General features: G+C 42.8%; 1 protein-coding gene across 10 annotated transcripts in view; it reads right to left on the bottom strand.

Moving 5' to 3' along the window:
• The window catches only part of DBF4B (DBF4B-CDC7 kinase regulatory subunit), a 41,641-nt gene extending 30,316 nt beyond the window's left edge, over nt 1-11,325 (bottom strand). For 2 of the 10 annotated variants that reach the window (XM_064369755.1, XM_064369754.1), the window contains exons 1-2: nt 11,070-11,318; nt 10,559-10,621 (exon numbers count right to left, since the gene is read on the bottom strand). In XM_064369755.1, the coding sequence (XP_064225825.1) occupies nt 10,559-10,621; nt 11,070-11,088 (82 nt within the window). In that variant the 5' untranslated portion in view covers nt 11,089-11,318. The other 8 variants (XM_064369750.1, XM_064369749.1, XM_064369752.1 and 5 more) reach the window with 7 other exon arrangements.
• Nucleotides 11,326-18,928: the final 7,603 nt, after the last annotated feature.

Genomic DNA, 18,928 nt, shown 5'->3' on the forward strand with positions numbered 1-18,928 from the left:
CTAAAAATACAAAAAATAGGCCAGGCACGGTGGCTCATGCCTGGAATCCCAGCACTTTGGGAGGCCGAGGCAGGCGGATCACCGGAAGTCAGGAGTTCAAAACCAGCCTGGCCAACATGGTGAAAACCCGTCTCTACTAAAAATACAAAAAATTAGCTAGGCATGGTGGCAGGCACCTGTAATCCCAGCTACTCACGAGGCTGAGGCAGGAGAATCGCTTGAACCCAGGAGGCAGAAGTTGCAGTGAGACAAGATTGCACCACTGAGCTCCTGCCTGGGGGACAGAGCAAGACTCCATCTCAAAAAAAAAAAAAAAAAATAGCCAGGCAGGTGGCTCACACCTGTAATCCCAGCTACTCAGGAGGCTGAGGCAGAGAATTGCTTGAATCCAGGAGAAGGAGGTTGCAGTGAGTTGGGATCACGCTACTGCACTCAAGCCTGGAAGACAAAGCAAAACTGTCTTAAAAAAAAAAGAAGAAAAAAGCCAGATAATAGCAAGTGTTGGTGAGAATATGAGAAACTGGAACCCTCATATACTTCTGGAGGGAATGTAAAATGGTGCAGTCACGTTGGAAAACCATGTGCTAGTTTCTCAAAAGGTTAAACACAGAATTACCATATGACCCAGCAATTTTACTCCCAGGTATCCCCTTGAGAAATGAAAACACATCGACATGAAAACGTGTAAATGAATGCTTATAGCAATATTAATCATATAGCCAAAAAGTGGAGTCTTTCCCATCTTGCAAGATGATGGGTGAAAGAGTTGAGAAGCCAGACACCAAAGAGAAGAAACCCAAAGCCAAGAAGGCTGATGCTGGTGGCAAGGTGAAAAAGGGCAACCTCAAGGCTAAAAAGCCCAAGAAGGGGAAGCCCATTGCAGCCGCAATCCTGTCCTTGTGAGAGGAATTGCAGATATTCCCAATCTGCTATGTATTCCAGAAAGACCATGTACAGGAAGAAGTAATCAGCTGCTAAATTCAAGGGTGAAAAGAAAAGAAGAAGATTCTTAAAACTGTTACAAAACCAGTTGGTGTTGACAAGAACAGTTTAACAGGGGGTTAAACTTCACAAAATGCCTAGGTATTATCCTACTGAAAATGTGCCTCAAAAGCTGTTGAGCCATGGCAAAAACTGACCCTTCAGTCAGCATGTGAGAAAATGCAGCCAGCATTACCTCCAGGACCATTCTGATCACCCTCACTGGGAGCCACAGAGGCGAGAGGGTGGTTTTTCTGAAGCAGCTGACTAGTGTTTTTTTTTTTTTTTTTTTGAGATGGAGTTTTGCTCTTGTTGCCCAGGCTGGAGTGCAATGGTGTCATCCTGGCTCACTGCAACCTCTGCCTCCTGGGTTCAAGCGATTCTCCTGCCTCAGCCTCCCAAGTAGCTGGGATTACAGGCATGTGCCACCACACCCAGCTTATTTTGTATTTTTAGTAGAGACTGGGTTTCTCCATGTTGGTCAGGTTGGTCTCGAATTCCTGACCTCAGGTGATCCGCCCACCTCGGCCTCCCAAAGTGCTGGCATTACAGGCATGAGCCACCACACCCAGCCACTAGTGGCTTATTACTTGGGACTGGACCTCTGGTCCTCAATCAAGTTCCTCTGTGAGGAACACACCAGAAATCTGTTATTGCCACCTCAAGCAAAATTGATAGTAGCAATGTAAAAATTGCAAAACAGCTTACTGGTGCTTACTTTAAGAAGTTGCATCTTTGGCTAGAGTCACAGAGGGAGCAAAAAGAAAAAAAGAAAGAAAGAAAGAAGTTGCAGAAGCCTAGACAACAGGAAGGTGAGACTCTGACACAGAAAAAGAGAAATAGATTACAGAGCAGCGCAAGATTTATCAGAAAGCTGTGGACTCACACGTTTTACAAAAAAATCAAAGCTATTTCTCAGCTCCAGGGCTACCTGTGATCTGTGTTTGCCCTGACAAATGGAATTTATCCTCACAAATTGGTGTTCTGAATTTCTTAAGAACCTAATAACTGATAACATATTGTGTCACTTAAAAAAAAAGTGGAAACTCATATGTCCATCTGATGAAAGGCTAAACAAAATGTGGTACATCCATATAATGGAATACTACTCAACAATGAAAAGGAAAGATGTACTGATACATGGCACCATCAAATGTATGAACATGGATGAACCATCAAAGCATCATGCTAAATGAAAGAAATCAGTTACAAAAGACTACATATTGTATGACTCTATTTACATGAAATGTCCAGAAGAGGCAAATTACTTTCTGTCTCTAAACAGAAAGTAGATTAGTGGATGACTAGGGCTGGGGAGTCAGGAGAAAATTGGGAGTGGCTGCTAATGAATATTCTTTTTTGGAGTAAGAAAAGTGTTCTAAAACTGATTGTGGTAATGGTTGCACAATTCTGTGAACACACTAAAAGCCACTGAATTGTGCACTTTATACAAGTGAATTGTGTGGTGTATGAACTATAACTCAATAAAGCTGTTAAGAAAAAGAAGATTTATTTATTTATTTTTATTTTTATTTTTTAAGATGGGGTTTCACCATGATGGCCAGGCTGGTCTGGAACTCCTGACCTCAGGTGATCCACCTACCTCAGCCTCCCAAAGTGCTAGGATTACAGGCGTGAGCCACCACGCCCAGCCAAGGTTTATTTATTTTGAGACAAGAGTCTCACTCCATTGCCCAGGCTGGAGTGCAGTGGTGTGATCTTGGCTCACTGAAACCTGGGTTCAAGTGATTCTCCTCCTGGGTTCAAGTGATTCTCCTGTCTCAGCCTTCTGAGTATCTGCGATTGCAGGTGCCCACCACCACATCCAGCTAATTTTTTTGTATTTTCAGTAGAGACAGGGTTTCACCACATTAGCCAGGCTGGTCTCGACTCCTAACCTCAAATGATCTGCCTGCTTTGGCCTCTCAAAGTTCTGGGATTACAGGTGTGAGCCACCACACTCCGCCTGGATTTTTCTAATTGTACTATTATTACATACATGTTAGTATTTGGGGAAGTTGGGCCAGGCGCGGTGGCTCAAGCCTGTAATCCCAGCACTTTGGGAGGCCGAGGCGGGCAGATCACAAGGTTAGAAGATCGAGACCATCCTGGCCAACATGGTGAAACCCCATCTCTACTAAAAATACAAAAATTAGCTGGGCGTGGTGGCACGCCTGTAGCCCCAGCTACTCAGGAGGTTGAGGCAGGAGAATTGCTTGAACCTGGGAGGCGGAGGTTGCAGTGAGCCGAGATTGCGCCACTGCACTCCAGCCTGGTGCCTGGTGACAGAGCAAGACTCTGTCTCAAAAAAAAAAAAAAAAAAAAAAAAATTGGGGGAAGCTGGGTAAAGAGCATACAGGAAGCTTTGAGTATTTCTGAAAAATTTTTTAAGTGTGAAATTATTTTAAAATTAAAAATGAAAAGATCTATCCACATCAATAGATGAGCTGAATATAACACAGTGTGAGCTGATAAATTAGGTTGAGTAACTCTTCCACAAAGTATCACAAAGAGATAAATAAATGGACATCAGAGAATTTAAGAAATGCAAAGGATAGGGATAGAAGTGTCAACAACACCAGAAGAGTTGCAAACGGGGAAAAACAATGGAGAGAAGAAAATATTGGAAGAAATAATGATCCAGACTCGAATAAATGTGGAAGATGAATGTGAGACTTCTATTCTCTCTCCAAATCTCACTAATGTGACAGAAAAAGAATAAAAATAGATAAGGATACTGGCAAGAAGTTGACAACGGGCAAGAGATGCTATAAAATTTTGGAAGCTGGAAATTAGATGAGTTAGTGAAAAACAGACAGGAGATGAGAGAAGGCTAAATCCTAAGCCAACAAGAAGCAAGCTGATTAGTGCTGAAAGGCCCAATCAAAGGGACCATATATTTCTTTTTTTTTTTTTAATAATTTTTTTTTCTTTTCTGGGTATGCCTCCTGAACAGAGGGACCATATAGAGCAGAATGCTAGAATGAAACAGTAGGCTAAAAAAAGATTATTTAAGAGCCTTTAAAAGGAAGTTATACTCTCAGAACCCTCTCCTACCCCAGAAGAAGACAACAGCTGTGGTTCTTAACTAGGGGAGATTTTGCTCCCCAGGGGATACTTGGCAACCTCTGGAAATGTTTTTGGTTGTCACAACTGGGAAGTGGGTATGCTCCTGGCATCTAGTGGGTGGAGGACAGGGATGCCATTTAATATCTCACAAAGCACAGGATAACCTCAAAAAACAAAGAATTACTTGGCCAAAATGTCAACAGTCTTAAAGCTGAAAAAATCCCTGGACTAGTGGAACACTGGGCACAGGTAAAAGCAAAGATAAAGCTCCAGCGCAAACATAGGGGATCAAAAGAATGTCTATATACTGAACAGTAAGACCTACAGGTCTCTTGCCCCAGTGCTGACAATGATGCTTATACTTACCATACAGAGGTTTGGAGGACTCTTCTCTAGGGAATTGACTGGCCCAAGACAAAAACAACAGTTGGTAAACTATTGACAACTGATGTCCCTCCCCTGCAAAACTGCCAGGTCCCAGCTTACAACGAAGTGTATCAGTTGACAACCCTTTCTCCTCACTCTTTAATATAAATAGGTAAACAAAGATCAGACATTTAAAGAAAGTTTCTAACAAGAAATTAGGGTCGGGCATGGTGGCTCATGTCTGTAATCCCAGCACTCTGGGAGGCTAAGGCAGGCAGATCCTGAGAGTTTGAGAGCCTAGTCAACATGGTGAAACCCTGTCTCTACCGAAAATACAAACAATTAGCCAGGTGTGGTGGTGTGTGCCTGTGGTCCTAGCTACTTGGGAAACTGAAGCAAGAGAATTGCTTGAACCCGGGAGGGGGAGGTTGCAGTGGGCTGAGATCGCACCTCTGCACTCCAGCCTGGGAGACAGAACAAGACTCTGCTTCAAAAAAAAAAAAAAGGCAAACAAACAGAAAAAAGAGGAAACAGAGAAAATGTAAGAAGCAGAAGAAAACTAAAAAGAAACAAAAACAGTACAATTAATATTTAGGGAGAGGAAAGGGAATACATTATATGCATTAAACACAAGACACTGTAAGAAAATAAACACATAGAAAATAAAACCTCTTGGAAATTTATAAATGTTATACAAATTTAAAACTCAATGAAAATTGGAGATTAAGTTGTGGAAATTTTCTGGAGAACAGAATATAAGACAAATACATGGAAAATGGGAGAGAAAAACAAGAAAATCGGCTGGGCGTGGTGGCTCAGGCCTGTAATCCCAGCACTTTGGGAGGCCGTGGCAGGTGGATCACCTAAGGTCAGGTGTTTGACCAGCTTTGCCAATATGGTGAAACCCTATCTCTACTAAAAATACAAAAATTGCCAGCGTGGTGGTGGGCACCTGTAATCCCAGCTACTCAGTAGGCTGAGGCTGGAGAATTGCTTGAACCTGGGAGGCGGAGGTTGCAGTGAGCCCAGATTACACCACTGCATTCCAGAGCCTGGACAGCAAGAGCAAAACTCTGTCTCAAAAAACAAACAAAAAACAAGAAAATCAAAGGAAGAATCTATGAGATCCAATATCCAAACAATAAAAGTTCCAGAAACAAAAAAGAGAAAATAGAAAGGATAAATATTACAGAAATCGTGCTAAAAATTTCCCAGAGCTAAAGAAAATGATGTTCCAGATTGAAAGCTTCCACTAAGTACCTGCTCCATGAATGAAAAAAGTCCTACATCAAGGTACCCTGTCACGGAATTTCAGAATACTGAAGAAAAAGACAGGATTTGATTTATATTGTGGGCAATACTGGAGACCAGCTAATCTAAAAGCCTTCTTATAGGAGCCTCTCTGAACCGATTCTGGTTTGGGGGCTGCCCATTAAATAAATAAATAAACAAATAAATAGGCTGGGCATGGTGGCTCACATCTGTAATCCCAGCACTTTGGGAGGTCAAGGTGGGAGGATCACTTGAGCTCAGGACTTCAAGACCAGCCTGGGCAACATAATGAGACTTCATCTCTATCAAAAAATCAAAAATTAATAATTTTTGACAATAACAGCAATAAAAATAGCAAATACATATCACTTGTTATGCACAATATATTCTCAACAGATCTATAAAGAAGATAAAATTATACCTGTTTTACAGATAAGGAAACTGAGGCACAGAGAAATCTTGTATGCCTAAGATTATACTGTTAGTAAGGGGTAGAGCTGGAATGAAGGATATCTCTTAGTATTCATTTAGTGAAAGTTAAAAACAAATACAAAAAACACACAGAGAATGTTACCACATTGGCATATATATGGATAAATATAGAGAAAGTCTTGTCTAAATTTATACAGAATTTCAGGAAAGCCAAATATTGCTGTGGGGCTCCCCAAACTTATACTTCATTTTTAAAATTAGTATTTATCTCAATAGTTTTTGGGGTACAGGTAGTTTCTGGTTACATGGATGAGTTTTACAGTGAATTTTGAGATTTTAGTGCACTTGTCACCCAAGCAATGTACACTGTACCCAACAGGTAGTCTTTTATCCCTCACCCCTCTCCTAGCCTCCCCATCACTGAGTCCCCAAAGTCCACTGTATCACTCTGTATGTCTTTGCATCCTTATAGTTTAGCTCCCACTTACAAGTGAGAACCAAATGGAATTTGATTTTCCATTCCTGAGTTACTTCACCTACAGTAATAGCCTCCAGCTCCATCCAAGTTGCTGCAAAAGACATTATTTCATTCCTTTCTATGGCTGAGTAGTATTCCATGGTATAAAAAATATAGAATTTAAAATACAGGGATCCAGCACAGGAAAGAGGCAAAAAGAATTCCACAGAATGATGAGGGGAGATTGGAGGATGAAATCAGTGCAACAGGCCTTGTACATCGCCAGACCAGACTGGAGTACTGAAACGGTATGTCTCCAAGACAAACTGACAGATCCTCTGATGAGCTTGAAAGTACTGAGAGAAGGCACATATTCTGGTGAAGAGTTTGGATATGAATTAATGATCTGTACATAAACAATAAAGAAAATTTCCTAGTTTATTATATGGCTCAGTGGTGAATAATGTTTCATTGCAACCTCCCCCTCCCAGGTTCAAGTGATTCTCTCGCCTCAGCCTCCCCAGTAGCTGGGACTACAGGTGCATGCCACCATGCCCAGCTAATTTTTGTATTTTTAGTAGAGACGGGGTTTCACCATGTTGCCCAGGATGGTCTTGATCTCTTGACCTTGTGATCCACCTGCCTCAGCCTCCCAAGTGCTGGGATTACAGGCGTGAGCCACCGCGCCTGGCCTTTTTGCTTTTCATTTTTTTGAGAGTGAGTCTTGCTCTGTCGCCTGAGCTGGAGTACAGTGGCAAGCGGGAGTACAGTGGCATGATCTCAGCTCACTGCAACCTCTGCCTCCTGGGTTCAAGTGATTCTCCTGCCTCAGATTACAGGTGAGTGTTACCACACCCTATTGATTTTTGTATTTTTATTAGAGACAGGGTTTCACCATGTTGGCCAGGCTGGTCTCAAACTTCTGACCTCAGGTGATCCACCCATGTCGGCCTCCCAAAGTGCTAGATTATAGGTGTGAGCCACCGCACCTGGCTGAATAATGTTTACATAATGAAAATAATGTCAATACAAATCACTAAACCAAAATTACTACATATATACTGGGGGAATAAGAGGAAAGGAAAGAAATGTATGTGTGTTTGTGTGTGGTGATGAGAAGTGGTGGGATAGAAAAAAAATCTTTATCTTTCATAGGAGATAGTCAATAGATATAATTCAAATTTGGCCGGGTGTGGTGGCTCACGCCTGTAATCCCAGCACTTTGGGAGGGGGAGGTAGGCGGATCACTTGAATCCAGGAGTTCAAGACCAGACTGGGCAACATAGTGAGACCCATCTCTATAAAAAAAAAGAAGATAGCTGGGTGCGGTGGCTCACGCCTGTAATCCCAGCACTTTGGGAGGCCGAGGCGGGTGGATCACGAGGTCAAGAGATCGAGACCATCCTGGTCAACAAGGTGAAACCCCGTCTCTACTAAAAATACAAAAAATTAGCTGGGCATGGTGGTGCGTGCCTGTAATCCCAGCTACTCGGGAGGCTGAGGCAGGAGAATTGCCTGAACCCAGGAGGTGGAGGTTGCGGTGAGCCGAGATCGCGCCATTGCACTCCAGCCTGGGTAACAAGAGCGAAACTCTGTCTAAAAAAAGAAAAAAAAAAAAAGAAGATACAATTTAAAATTGAAAACAATTAAAATTGTATCAGCATATTACTATAGAAATAAGGTGATAACTTCTAAAAGAAATACTTAAAAGCTGTAAATGGTTGTATCTTAGGAAGTGGGAATCAGATGACCTGAAAGGGGAGCAACTCTCATGCCTCCTGTTTTTTTCTGTGATAAACTTCGGCCTTTTTTTTTTTTTTTTTTTTTTGAGAGGGAGTTTAATTCTTGTTGGCCAAGCTGGAGTGTAATGGCGTGGTCTCAGCTCACTGCAACCTCCGCCTCCTCAGTTCAAGAGATTCTCCTGTTTCAGCCTCCTAAGTAGCTGGAATTACAGGACTGCCACCATGCCCAGCTAACTTTTTTTTTGTATTTTTAGTAGAGACAGGGTTTCAACATGTTGGCCAGGCTACTCTCCAATGCCTGATCTCAGGTGATCCGCCTACTTTGACCTCCCAAAGTGCTGGAATTATAGGTGTGAGCCACTGCAACTGGCCTGCCTTTTAAACCTTTTAAACTATGTTAAGAATCAAATAGGAAGCCAGGTGTGGAGATATCCACCTATAGTCACAGATTGGGAGGCTGAGGCAGGAGAACTGCTTGCATCCAGGACTTTCAGGCTGCAGTGAGCTTTGACTGGGCCACTGCACTCTAGCCTAGGTAATAGAGCAAGTTCTTGTCTCTAAAATAAAATAATTAAAAAACATTTTTAAAGCATCAAACTGCAGGCTGGGTTCGGTGCTGATGCTTGTAATCCCACCACTTTGGGAGGCTGAGGCGGGTGAATCACGAAGTCAGGAGTTTGAGACCAGCCTGACCAACATGGTGAAACCTGTCTCTACTAAAAAGCAAAAAATTAGCCAGGCCTGGGGGCACACGCCTGTAGTCCCAGCTACTCAGGAGGCTGAGGTTGAACCCAGGAGGCAGAGGTTGCAGTCAGCTGAGATTGCACCACTGCACTCTAGCCTGGGCGACAGAGTGAGACTCCATCTCAAAAAAACAACAACAACAACAAACTGGAATAAAAATGAAAATAAAACCCCTCTAAAATCCATACATAATCATCTTAGAGTAAATTTTAAGAATATAAAAAAGTATAATCTAAAAATATTGGGCTGAGCGCAGTGGCTCACGCCTCTAATCCCAACACTTTGGTAAGCCACGGAAGGTGGATCACTTGAGCCCAGGAGTTGAAGACCAGTCTGGGAAACATGGCAAAACCTCATCTGTACAAAAAAAATACAAAAAAAGAAAAAAATTAGCTGGGCGTGGTGGTGAGCCCGGGGAGGCTGAAGCTGCAGTGAGCCATGGTTGCTCCACTGCACTCCAGCCTGGGCGACAGATCAAGACACTGTCTCAAAATAAATAAAATAAAATAAAATATTCTCTTTTGAAACACTCTTGAGGAAAATTCTCCAGAGAAACAGAAGCAAAAAAAAAAAAAAAAAAAAGCAACTAGAGATGGGAAGAAGGAATAAATAACCTAGTAAATGAAGTATATTACTGTTTAAAAGGTAACAAGCCAATGGCATATCTGTTGACAATCAAGAACTAAAACTACTAGATGGTATTAACTAAGGGGGCATTACAGAAGTGAGTGCCATTTGCTAAAATTCTTACCTAATTAGGTAGCAGTGTTTAGCTTAAGGATTTATTGTAAACAACTATGAATGTAATAATTTATAAATTTAATAAGTTACTCTATCTTGACTCCACATCTGTCTGCTAATCTCGTTCATGATATGATTCTTACTTGACCTTTACTGTGAATCCCAAAACGGTCTATGATACTGCGTACACACACACACACTCAACTACTAAGTGGGTCAGGTGAGGTGGCTCATACTTGTAATTCCAGCACTTTGGGAGGCCGAGGCAGGAGGACTGCTTGAGGCCAGGAGTTCAAGACCAGCTTGGCTAACACAGTGAGACCTCAAATCAATAAATAAAATGAATGTAAGTACATAAAAACACTAAGTGGGCTGGGCGTGGTGGCTCACGCCTGTAATCCCAGCACTTTGGGAGGCTGAGGCGGGTGGATTACAAGGCAGGAGTTCAGCCTAGCCATCATGGAGAAACCCCGTTTCTACTAAAAATACAAAAATTAGCTGGGCGTGGTGGCGCATGCCTGTAATCCAAGCTACTTGGGAGGCTGAGGCAGGAGAATCGCCTAAACCAGGACCCGGCAGGTGGAGGTTGCAGTGAGCCGAGATCGCGCCACTGCACTCCAGTCTGGGCGACAGACCCAAACAAAAACAAAAACAAAAACAAACTCTAAATGATCAGAAAACTTCAGAGTGAACATTTCTCGATCTTTTCCAAGAGGCCCTAGGGCAATGTCCCTAGTTCTGACCTGTTACCCACCTAGGTCCGGGGCCCGGAGCCTACTCTCAGCCATGGAACTCTCCAGCTTGAGGCAATCGTCTCCTGAGAAAGGACATAACAGCAGCTCAACCATCTTCACCAACTCTTCGACCTTCCATTCCTCCCGCCCACTACCGTGTCCCAAAACGCGCACAGAAACGCGACTCCCGGGAACAAGACTCAAGTCCATTCCGACCTACATCCCGCGCCTCCTGCCACGCTCTCGTCCCTCATGCCCTCCGCCTCCTTTCACACTCCGCTCTGTCAACAGCCGTGACCTCTCGGCCACAATCCCCATACCTCCCCCTTCAGGCTGTTGTCACCTACGTTTCTCTGCCACCTTCACTCCTCGGTCCCCTCAACTCCTGTGGCTCTTTCCCAGCCCCTATACTCTCCTCAGCTTCTGCATCTACCCGCTGCTCAATTCCTAAGCCCCCTCCACAACCTCGCACCTCGCCTCAACTGTTAAAGACACCTTCGCCTTTCTTTCTCCCCTTCCCGGCATCCGTACCCTTTCCCGGCTCGCTCATCAAATGCCCGCTCCTTCTTGCCCCCCTACTCCTTCATCAAAGGCCTCCGTATTACATTCGCGAGCTCCATGAACTCTTCCCGACTCCGCAGTCCCGGGTACACCTGTGCAACTACATCATCATTCTCTTGGCGTCTTCGGCCGCGGCTCCGGTTTAAATTTCCTACTGGCTCCGCCCCTAAAAACTAGGTAGCAGTTTAGAGATCTGCCCTACGGTGTCCTTGGAAGGACAATATTAGTACTGCGATTCCTCTTTCCGTTCCCCCAACCACTACGTCTTCTCCAACCGTCTCTTCATTTCTCGGCTCTTCAAACGGCTTGATGGCTTTGCCCCTTAATGGCCCTCAAGTTGAGGACTAGTGGCCAATTTTCTTTTCTTTTTTTTTGAGACAGAGTCTAGTTTTTATCGCCCAGGCTGGAGTGAGTGGTGCGATCTTGGTTCATTGCAACCTCCGCCTGCCCAGTTCAAGCGGTTTTCCTGCCTCAGCCTCCCGAGTAGCTGGGACTACAGGCGCCCGCCACCACGCCCGGCTAATTTTTGTATTTTTAGGCGAGACGGGGTTTCACCGTATTGGCCAGTATGGTCTTGATCTCCTGTCCTGGTGATCCGCCCGCCCTGGCCTTCCGAAGCGTTGGGATTACAGGTGTGAACCACCGCAACCGGCCTAGTGGTGGCTTTTTAATAATTCTTCACACTGAGCTGAATTGAAATTCCTAGGAGGTTTTTTTTTTTTTTTTTCTTTTAAGAGACAGGGTTTCACCATGTTGGCCAAACTGGTCATGAACTCCTGACCTCAGGTGATCCACCCGCCTCAGCCTTCCAACGTGCTGGGATTACAGGTGTGAGCCACCGCGGCCGGCCCTTTTTTTTTTTCCCCTAGGAGTTTGAATATCAAATAACAAAATAAGCCTAACACTTGCAGAGCATTTGCAGTTTACATAAAGATTTCACTTACACATCATCGTCACATCTTTGTCCCCTCCCATTCTTCAATTATTACCTGCCCAATAAAACTTCTCAAAAGACGTGTCTTTATCTCTCACTTACCATCTTTTCTTTAGCCCATCTAATTAGACTTTGAGCTAATTAGAGATCAAATTTGATCTAATTAGAGATCATTCAGTAGAGAGCTGGGGAAGCTCCCCACTGAAACTGTACTCATGCAGGTCAACTGTGACTTCCACAGTCCCAAATACTGTCCTCATTATATCCAATTTATATAAGATGGACTATTTCTTCTTTGAAATACTTTCTTCTCTTTGCTTCCATGACTCAGCACTCTACCGATTTTTGCCCTACCTCTGTGGTTCCTCCTCAGTCCCCTTTGCTGGATCTAAAGCCACTGTTGGAGTATGCCACGCTTTAGCCCTTATACCTCTCCCTTATCTCCCTAGGCGCACTCAGCTCCATGGCTTTACAATTCAGCTCTGTGCCACGCCTTCAGAATTTCTGTAGCTCTGACCTGTCCCATCTCTGGATTCACATATTCAAGTGCCTACTGGCTATTTCAATTTGGATGTCTAATAGACACCTCAGGCTTAACACTTTCAAAACAGAACATTTGTTTCTGTTTCACTGCCCCTGCCAAAAAGCAATTGTTCTGCCCTCAGTCTTCCCCTAGTAAAATGTTACTTTTACTCAAATGTCACCATCATTCACTCAGTTGCTCAATCCAAAAACCTAGAAGTTACCTTTTAGTACTTTCCCTTATGCCCATCCCCACTCCAAGAACAAATCCTACTAACTCTGCCTCCAAAATATATCTGGAATCAGACCACCACTACCCTAGTTCAAGCACTATCATTTCTTGCCTAAAGTACTGCAGTCAATTCTTCACTTCTACTCTTGAGTAGCTTCCTACCTCCCACCAATATAATCCATTCTCCATTCAGCAATCAGAGTGATATTTTTAACTTTTATTTATTTATTCACTTTTTTTAGAGGGAGTCTCACTCAGTCACCCAGGCTGGAGTGCAGTGGTGCATTCTCGGCTCACTGCAACCGCTACCTTTCTATTTTCACTCTCATTTTCTTATAAATTTTCAGTGGAATATGCAGAAGCAGAAATGATAATCCAATGTCTTTGTGTTTTTGTTGTTGTTGTTGTTTTGGTGTTATTTTATTTTTTTTGAGATGGAGTCTTGCTCTGCTGTCCAGGCTGGAGTACAGTGGCGCAATCTCAGCTCACTGCTACCTTCATCTCCTGGGTTCAAGCGATTCTCCTGCCTCAGCCTCCTGAGTAGCTGGGATTACAGGTGAGTGTCACCATGCCTGGCTAATTTTTATATTTTTAGTAGAGATGGGGTTTCACCATATTGGTCAGGCTGGTCTTGAACTGCTGATCTCAGGTGATCTGCCTGCTTCAGCCTCCCAAAGTGCTGGGATTACAGGTGTGAACCACCGCACCCGGCCTGGTGTTTTGTTTTTGAGACAGAGTCTCACTCTGTCTGTGGCCCAGACTGGAGTGCAGTGACACAATCACAGTTCACTGCAGCTTTGACTTGGGGCTCAAGAGATCTTCTGTCCTCCCAACCTGGGAGGAGTAACTAGTATTACATGTGTGTGCCACCACTTCCAGCTAATTTTGTAAAAAAATTGTATAGAGATGGGGGTCTCACTATGTAGCCCAGGCTGTCTTGAACTCCTGGGCTCAAGCGATCTTCTCAACTTGGCCTCCTGAAATGCTGAGATTACAGGCATGAGCCACTGTGCCCATCCCGATAAATGTAAATTTAGTCTGGGTGTAGAAGCATATATCTGTAGTCAGCTGCTTGAGGGAGTGAGGTGGGAGGATTACTTGAGCCCAGGAGTTTGAGGCCAGCCTGTGACAAATAGCAAAACCCCATCTCTAAAATAAAACATTATAGATGTTGGCCAGGTTGTGGAGAAAAGGTAATGCTTAGATACTGTTGGTGAAAATGCAAATTAGTTCACCCCTGTGGAAAGCAGTGTCGAGATTTCTCAAATAACTAAAAATAGAAATATCATGTGACCCAGCAATCCCATTACTTGGTATATACTCAAAGGAAAATAAACCATTCTACCAGAAAGACACCTGTGCTATGTTTATTACAGTACTATTCACAGTAGCAAAGACATGGAAACAACCTAGGTGCCCGTGAATGGTGGATTGGATCAAGTAAATGTGGTACATATACACCATGGGATACTATGCAGCCATAAAAAATAATGAAATCATGTCTTTTGCAACAATTTGAGTGCAGTTGGAGGCCATTCTCCTAAGCAAATTAGCACAGAAACAGAAAACCAAATATTGCATGCTCTCACTTTTAAGTGGGAGCTAAACCCTGGATACACATGGACATAAAGATGAGAACAATAGACACTGGGGACTCCAAAAGGAGGGAAGGCTGCAGAGGGGAAAGTGGGTATTATGTTCACTGTCTGGGTGATGAGATCACTAGAAGCCCAGGCCAGGTGTGGTGGCTGATGCCTATAATCCCAGCACTTGGGAGACCAAGGCAAGAGGACACTTGAGCCCAGGGGTTTGAGACCAGTCTGGGCAATGTAGGGAGAACCCTTCTCTACAAGAAATAAAATTAAAAATTAGCCGAGCATTAGGTGTGCACCTGTAGTCCCAGCTATTGGAAAAGCTGAGGTGAGAGGGTTGCTTGAGCCCAGGAGGTCGAGGCTGCAGTGAGCTGTGATTGCCCCACTGCTGTCCGGCCTAGGCCACAGAGGGAGACTCTGACACACACACACACACACACACACACACACACACACCCCAAACTGCAGCATCACACAATATATGTAGCCTTGTAACAAACTTGCACATGTACCCCCAAATCTAAAATTTAAATTTAGGCCAGGTGTGGTAGCTCTTGCCTGTAATCCCAGCAATTTGGGAGGCCAAGACAGCAGACTGCTTGAGCCCAGGAGTTCGAGACCAACCCAGGCAAGGTGGTGAAACCCCTTCTCTATACAAATACAAAAACTAACCAGGTGTGGTGGTGTGTGCTTGTAATCCCAGCTACTCCAGCCTGGGTGACAGAGTGAGAAGCTGCCTAAAAATAATAATAAAATTTAAATTAAAAACATCGCATTTAACCTCCATGTTAGACTGAGAGCCTAAAAAGTCCAGCTATATGTTTAACCTAAGAAATACCTATAAAATAATGACACAGAAAAGTTGACTGAAAAGGAATGCAGATATATTTATTTCACAAATACACAGGGAGTGCTTATTAGATGTTCAGTGCGTTTTAAAAATAGTTTAATCTTTATAACAACCCTATGAGGTAGGCAGTAACTATCCCCATTTTATAGAAGAGAAAACTGAGATTATAACTTGCCTGAGATCACACAACCAGAAAGTGTTAGACTGGGATTTGAACCCCAGCAGCCTGACTTCAGATTCCATGTTTTTAACATTGCTGTCTACTGCTTCTTAATTTAGCTGGCAAAATGAAGAAAGAAAACTAATATAGTAATATTAAAATCTGACACAACAGACTTTATTATTATTATTATTATTTTGAGACGGAGTCTTGCTCTGTTGCCAGGCTGGAGTGTAATGGCATGATCTCAGCTCACTGCAACTTCCACCTCCCAGGTTCAAGCGATTTTCCTGCCTCAGCCTCCCAAGTAGCTGGGACTACACGGGGGCACCACCACACCCAGCTAATTTTTGTATTTTTAGTAGAGATGGGGTTTCACTGTGTTGGCCAGGCTGGCCTTGAACTCCTGACCTCGTGATCTCCCCACCTCAGTCTCCCAAAGTGCTGGGATTACAAGCGTGAGCCACCAGACCTGGCAAATATTTTATTTTTAATTAAGTGCTGTAAATGTGCCACTGTACTTCATTCAGCCTGGGCAACAGAGCAAGATTCTGTCTCTCAAAACAAAAATAAAAACAAAACAAAACACCCACAAAATTGTATTGATCCTGCAAGAGGGCTGTGAAAAGAAACTTTAAAAATGCTTTATTGTTAAAAACTGCTAATCATCTGAGCCTTCAGTGAGTCACAATCTTTTTGCTGGTGGAGGGTCTTGCCTTAGTGTTGATGGCTGTTGACTGACTGATTAGGGTGGTGGGTGCTGAAGGTTGGGGTGGCTATAGTGATTTTTTTTTTTTTTGAGACATAGTTTTGTTCTTGTCGTCCAGTCTAGAGTGCAATGTCGCAATCTTGGCTCATTGCAACCTCCGCCTCCCAGGTTCAAGCGATTCACCTGCCTTGGCCTCCCGAGTAGCTGGGATTACAGGTGCCGTCACCACCACGCCCAGCTAATTTTTGTATTTTTAGTAGATACAGGGTTTCACTGTGTTAGCCAGGCTGGTCTCGAACTCCTGACCTCAGGCGATTCACCCGCCTTGGCCTCCCAAAGTGCTGGGGTTACAGGTGTGAGGCACTGCGCCTGGTTTGATTGGCTGTTTCTTTCACTCTTCTTCTGTCTGTAGCATAGGATACTGTTTGACGGCATTTTACTAACAATAGAACTTCTTTCAAAATTGGAGTCAGTTCTCTCAAACACTGGCACTGCTTTCTCAACTAAGTTTATGTGATATCCTAAATCTTTTGTTGTTATTTCAACAATGTTCGCAGCATCTCTACCAGGAGTAGATTCTGCCTCAAGAAACTACAGAGTGAGATCCCAGCTCAAAACAAAACAAAACAAAACACCAAGGAGAGGGAGAGAGACAGGAGAACATTCAGTCAATGGAACAGTCAAAACATTTATTAAATTTATTAAATTTGCCATCTTATCTGGGTGTGGTTTGTGGCACCCCAAAACAATTCAGATAGTAACATCAAAGATCATGGATAACCATAACAGATACAATAATAATGAAAATGCTTGAAGTACCATGAGAATTGCCAAAACATGACACAGACACACAAAGAGCATATACTGTTGGAAAAGTGGCACCAATAGGCTGCTTTACTTAGGGTTGCCACAAACCTTCAATTTGCAAAAAAAACACACAATCTCTGGGAAGTGCAATGAGGCAAAGCACAATAAAACAAAGTATGCCTGTGTTAGGGATTGAGATGTCATTCCCTGATGATAAAAGAAACAATTCACCAGGAATTATAATAACCTAGTACTTACATTAATCTAATAACACAACCTCAAAATATTTAAGGCAGAAATTGACAGAAATTCAAGGGAAGACTAAAAAATCTAAAAATCCAATGGGACATTTTAACATCCTTTTCCCCAAAACTGATAGATGGAAGAAAAATAAAACAAGAGTAGTAACATATTGAAAATTAAACAATATAACAAAATTTATCTAACATACATATATAAAATCTTATAGCCAACAATTAGAAAATATTATTTCAACCACACATTGAACATTATAAAAATTGACTTATGCTAGGCCATCAAAATGTCAACCAGTGCCATCAAATCAACACCACCCAGAACATATCCTATAAGCACAATATAATGAAGTTAGAAATCAATGACAAGAATTAAAAAAAAAAAAAAGTGGGGGCTGGGCACGGTGGCTCATTCCTGTAATCCCAGCAGTTTAGGTGGACAGATTGCTTGAGGCCAGGAGTTTGAGATCAGCCTGGTCAACATGGTGAAATCCTGTCTCTACCAAAAAAATAAAAATAAAAAATAAGATGTCAAATTTTATATTTTACCACAATTAAAAATAAGAAAAATAAATAAGTGGAGGTAGTAATGAAAAACCTTCAGCTACATTATTTTTACTAAGGATTTTTGGTATACCACAAATAATAAATATTTGTATTATCTACTTCTTTTTTTTTTTTTAAAGACAGAGTCTTGCTCTGTTGCCCAGGTCTGGAGTGCAGTGGCTTGATCTTGGCTCACTGCAACCTCTGCCTCTCAGGTTCAAGCAATTGTCCTTCAGCCTCCTGAGTAGCTGAGATTACAGATGCCCACCACCTTGCTTGGCTAATTTTTGTATTTTTAGTAGAGACCAGATTTCACCATGTTGGCCAGGCTGGTTCTGAACTTCAGACCTCGGTGATCCATCCACCTTGGCCTCCCAAAGTGCTGGGATTACAGGTGTGAGCCACTATGCCCAGCCTACTTCATTTTTTAACAGTTCTCTCCTTTTTGTAGTTCTCTTTTTGTATGTTTTATGATGGACATACTAGTTTGATACAGCAGTTCATATAAATAATTCATAAATAGCTACATATTAGTGCATTAGGGGTACATGCTGAAAATATTTTTACTGCTAAGTGTATGTGACAAAACTGTTTGATGCTCACTGGTCTAGAGGAACTTTCCCATGGGTGGGCAAGGGGACTACCTAAGAATGTGAACTGATGCACTGACTGGAAAACTAGGAACTCACCTAACTGTCCATCAACAGAGGAATGATCAATGATCAGATGGAGTATATTAAAGCAATGGAATACTACACAGTGGTTTAAATAGATGGATAAGAGCTACATGTATCAACATGGGTAAATATATATATATATTTTTTTCTTTTCTTTTTTCTTTTTTTTTTTTTTGAGACAAAGTCTCGCTCTGTGGCCCAGGCTGGAGTGCGGTGGCACGTGGCACAATCTTGGCTCACTGCAACCTCTGCCTCCCAGGTTCAAGCTATTCTCCTGACTCAGCCTCCTGAGTAGCTGGGATTACAGGCATATGCTACCACACCCAGTTAATGTTTGTATTTTTTTACCAGAGATGGGGTTTCACCACATTGGTGAGGCTAGTCTCGAACTTTTGACCTCAGGTGATCCACTTACCTCAGCCTCCCAAAGTGCTGGGATTATAGGCGTGAGCAACTGTGCCCGGCCCAACATGGGTGAATATTTTAAACAACCTTGAATGAAAAAGCACATTGCAGAATGAAAAGTACAACATTTACAATGATGTG

Source organism: Aotus nancymaae, unplaced genomic scaffold (assembly GCF_030222135.1).
Source record: "Aotus nancymaae isolate 86718 unplaced genomic scaffold, 86718_ANA_hifiasm-v0.15.2.pri h1tg000089l, whole genome shotgun sequence".
Taxonomy (NCBI): Eukaryota; Metazoa; Chordata; class Mammalia; order Primates; family Aotidae; genus Aotus; species Aotus nancymaae.